This window comes from Girardinichthys multiradiatus, chromosome 6 (genome assembly GCF_021462225.1).
Source record: "Girardinichthys multiradiatus isolate DD_20200921_A chromosome 6, DD_fGirMul_XY1, whole genome shotgun sequence".
In the NCBI taxonomy this organism is placed as follows: domain Eukaryota; kingdom Metazoa; phylum Chordata; class Actinopteri; order Cyprinodontiformes; family Goodeidae; genus Girardinichthys; species Girardinichthys multiradiatus.
The window spans coordinates 37,559,692-37,562,187 of record NC_061799.1 but is presented as its reverse complement, the minus strand read 5'-3'; the positions used below and the strand labels follow the sequence as shown (position 1 = coordinate 37,562,187).

The following is a 2,496-nucleotide window of genomic DNA, read 5'->3' as shown; positions in this document are numbered from 1 at the left end:
GGTGCAAGTTCACCTTCCAGCAGGACAACAACCCCAAACATAGTCAGATATGATGGAATGGTTAAGATGTATTAAAATGGCCTAGTCAAAGGCCACATCTTAATCTAATTCATAATCTGTGGTAGGAATGAAAAATTGATGTTCACATACGCTCCCAGTCAAATCTGAGCTTGAACTATTTAGAAAAGAATGGATTCTTTTACAAAAATAAAAATTTATTTTCCTTCCACTTCACAACTATGCACTACTTTGTGTTAGTACATCCCGAAAAACCCCCACTAAAATACGCTGAAGTTTGTGGTTGTAGCGTTAAAAAGGGAACTGTGAATCTTTTTGCATCACACTGTAGACAGTAAAAAGGTCTGTTGATTTACAGTTAGCTTATGAAGAAAGTAAAGTCAAATTTCAGAATGGTAAAGTTTTCTCATAATAAGAGCTTCAAATGTCAAAACTCTTATGACTCAAATTATTCTTAAAGGTGTTGTTTTATTTTTTTGAAAACTGAGTGTTTCCTATTTCTGGGTTATTTTACATACCTCAAAAACCCACAAATGGATGCGAGCAGATGACTTCACCCACACAAATTGAAGCTTTTTGAATTTTTTTTTTATGTACCTGGCGAACAATGTCGATGAGAAATAAATATCTTTAGGGTATTAAGTGTTTAAAAAATATATGCTGAAATAAACATCAATGCTGTCAAAAATAAAGTATCGACAAGCCCGCTAACCGTGGCCTTGGTCATGTAGGATGAAGTTACAAGTATTAATTTAAGACTTCAAAATGGGAACTAGTAAACAGAAACAATAAATATGTTCAGACTTCTGCTTTTTTTTTTTTTTTTTTTACCAGCTGGGAAACACAGAAAATCATCCTGAAAACACTGACACTGCTTTATTGGTAACTTGTTAAATTTATAGGTTTTATCATTTTGTGTAGAAACAAAATAAAGGAAAAATATTTTACAAAAGGAAAACAGGGAAAAAAAGTTAATATAATGAGAGTATAAAGCTACATTTTTCTGCTCAGCATCCTTATGCAGGTCACACGATGGTCTTTTTGTCCATTTTGATAGTCTCGTAGGTGTCAGCAGTGCGGGATGTCAGACCCTGCAGGGCACAAACATATGCACTGAAAAACATACTGACGCAAAGGTGAAAACAGCTTTCAGTGAGTTTCCTACAACTAGTCAGTGTAAAAGAGTGACAGCCTGCTGCTTTATTCTACAAAAACTAAAAGAAAAAATAGGGCTTTTACCCTCCACTGTACAATAGGCTGTCACTTTTCCTTCGTGCCTTTTTTTAAAGTCTTTTTAAGCATTAAAATGAGAAGTCTCACCTCATAGATGCCTCCACTTGTGGGCTGCTTCTGAGGGATAGAAACAGAGATCATCAGCAGGACTTAGGTGCCATCATTCTGAAATAAATGTGCTACATTGCTAGATATCCCCTCTTTGGAGGACACAGAAGTGCATTTTCATTTAAACTGAAAAGTTTAAGATGCATGAAAACAGCAGCAGGAAGCAGGATCTGACAGCAGAGCCACCGGTGTGAAAATAAATAATGCGGTGGTCAACTTGAGCTTACAGGAAATGATTTAATGAGGTCGGCTTTGAAGAATGACGACACTTCGAGCACAAAATACCACAAAAGTACGCCAAAGCTGGGAAATCACATTGAAAATATGCCACCCCAATTTTTTCTACACGAAAACACATGCAGCTTTATTTTTTTACCTCAGGGTGACTGGAAGAAGCTTTGTTGGAGGGACGCATCTGTAAAAAATGAAAACAGAAAGAGGAATTATAGATTTTAAACAAAAATAAAGCAAAATCAGCTTCCTTTTTTAACTAAAGGATTCTTGCAGTGAAACTTCCCCATTACACTGTATAAATGTGAAACAGATTTTTTGACGTCCCATTTTCATGTCTTACCCTCAGCCTGCAGTACAAGATGGTGAGAATGATGCCGTACAGGATCAGAACCCCATCCAGGATGTAACAAACGTTCATGTGTGCAAACGTCATTCCAGCTGTTCACACACAAAACTCACCACGTCAGTCACCATCATCTACCATCATCAGCATATAAACAACTCCTGATGTGAAACTTTACATTCGAGCAGAAGATGAACATGGGATGGATCAACACAGGGTTGGAACTCACCAGAGGAGGCAGCGAAGGAACGGCTTTGTTCGCTCCCTTTGTCGGCAGTCAGAAACGTCGAAGCGTCTGAAGAGCCTCAAGGAGCGACTGAGAACAGGAAGTGAAGGGCTCTCTGTCCGTTTTTGAAGCTGTGAAACCACACGCCTACCACATCAGCCATCTTCCACTCACAGACGCTTCTCCTAAAACTCTTTGTAAAAAGCTCTCAACTTCTCTTTAAGGTTAAATTCCTGAGGACACTTTTTCTGCAGCAGGACTCAGAAGATCAGAAGCTGCTGAGGTTGAACAATATGACCCAAACAGCTCAGAAACAGGTGACAAGGACAGGATG

The 2,496-nt window shown here is 38.3% G+C and overlaps 1 protein-coding gene across 2 annotated transcripts; it reads right to left on the bottom strand.

Moving 5' to 3' along the window:
- Positions 1 to 879: 879 nt before the first annotated feature.
- LOC124870364 (high affinity immunoglobulin epsilon receptor subunit gamma-like) lies at positions 880 to 2,323 on the bottom strand. Of its 2 annotated transcripts, none has more exons than XM_047369009.1 (5): positions 2,166 to 2,323; positions 1,934 to 2,031; positions 1,736 to 1,774; positions 1,339 to 1,365; positions 880 to 1,109 (listed from the first exon to the last, which is right to left on the bottom strand). In XM_047369009.1, the coding sequence occupies exons 2-5, from the start codon at positions 2,024 to 2,026 to the stop codon at positions 1,044 to 1,046; spliced, it is 225 nt and encodes a 74-aa protein (XP_047224965.1). In that variant the 5' UTR covers positions 2,027 to 2,031; positions 2,166 to 2,323; the 3' UTR covers positions 880 to 1,043. The 2 variants fall into 2 exon arrangements, with proteins under 2 accessions (XP_047224965.1, XP_047224964.1); XM_047369008.1 differs by having other exon boundaries at positions 1,339 to 1,368; positions 2,166 to 2,317.
- Positions 2,324 to 2,496: the final 173 nt, after the last annotated feature.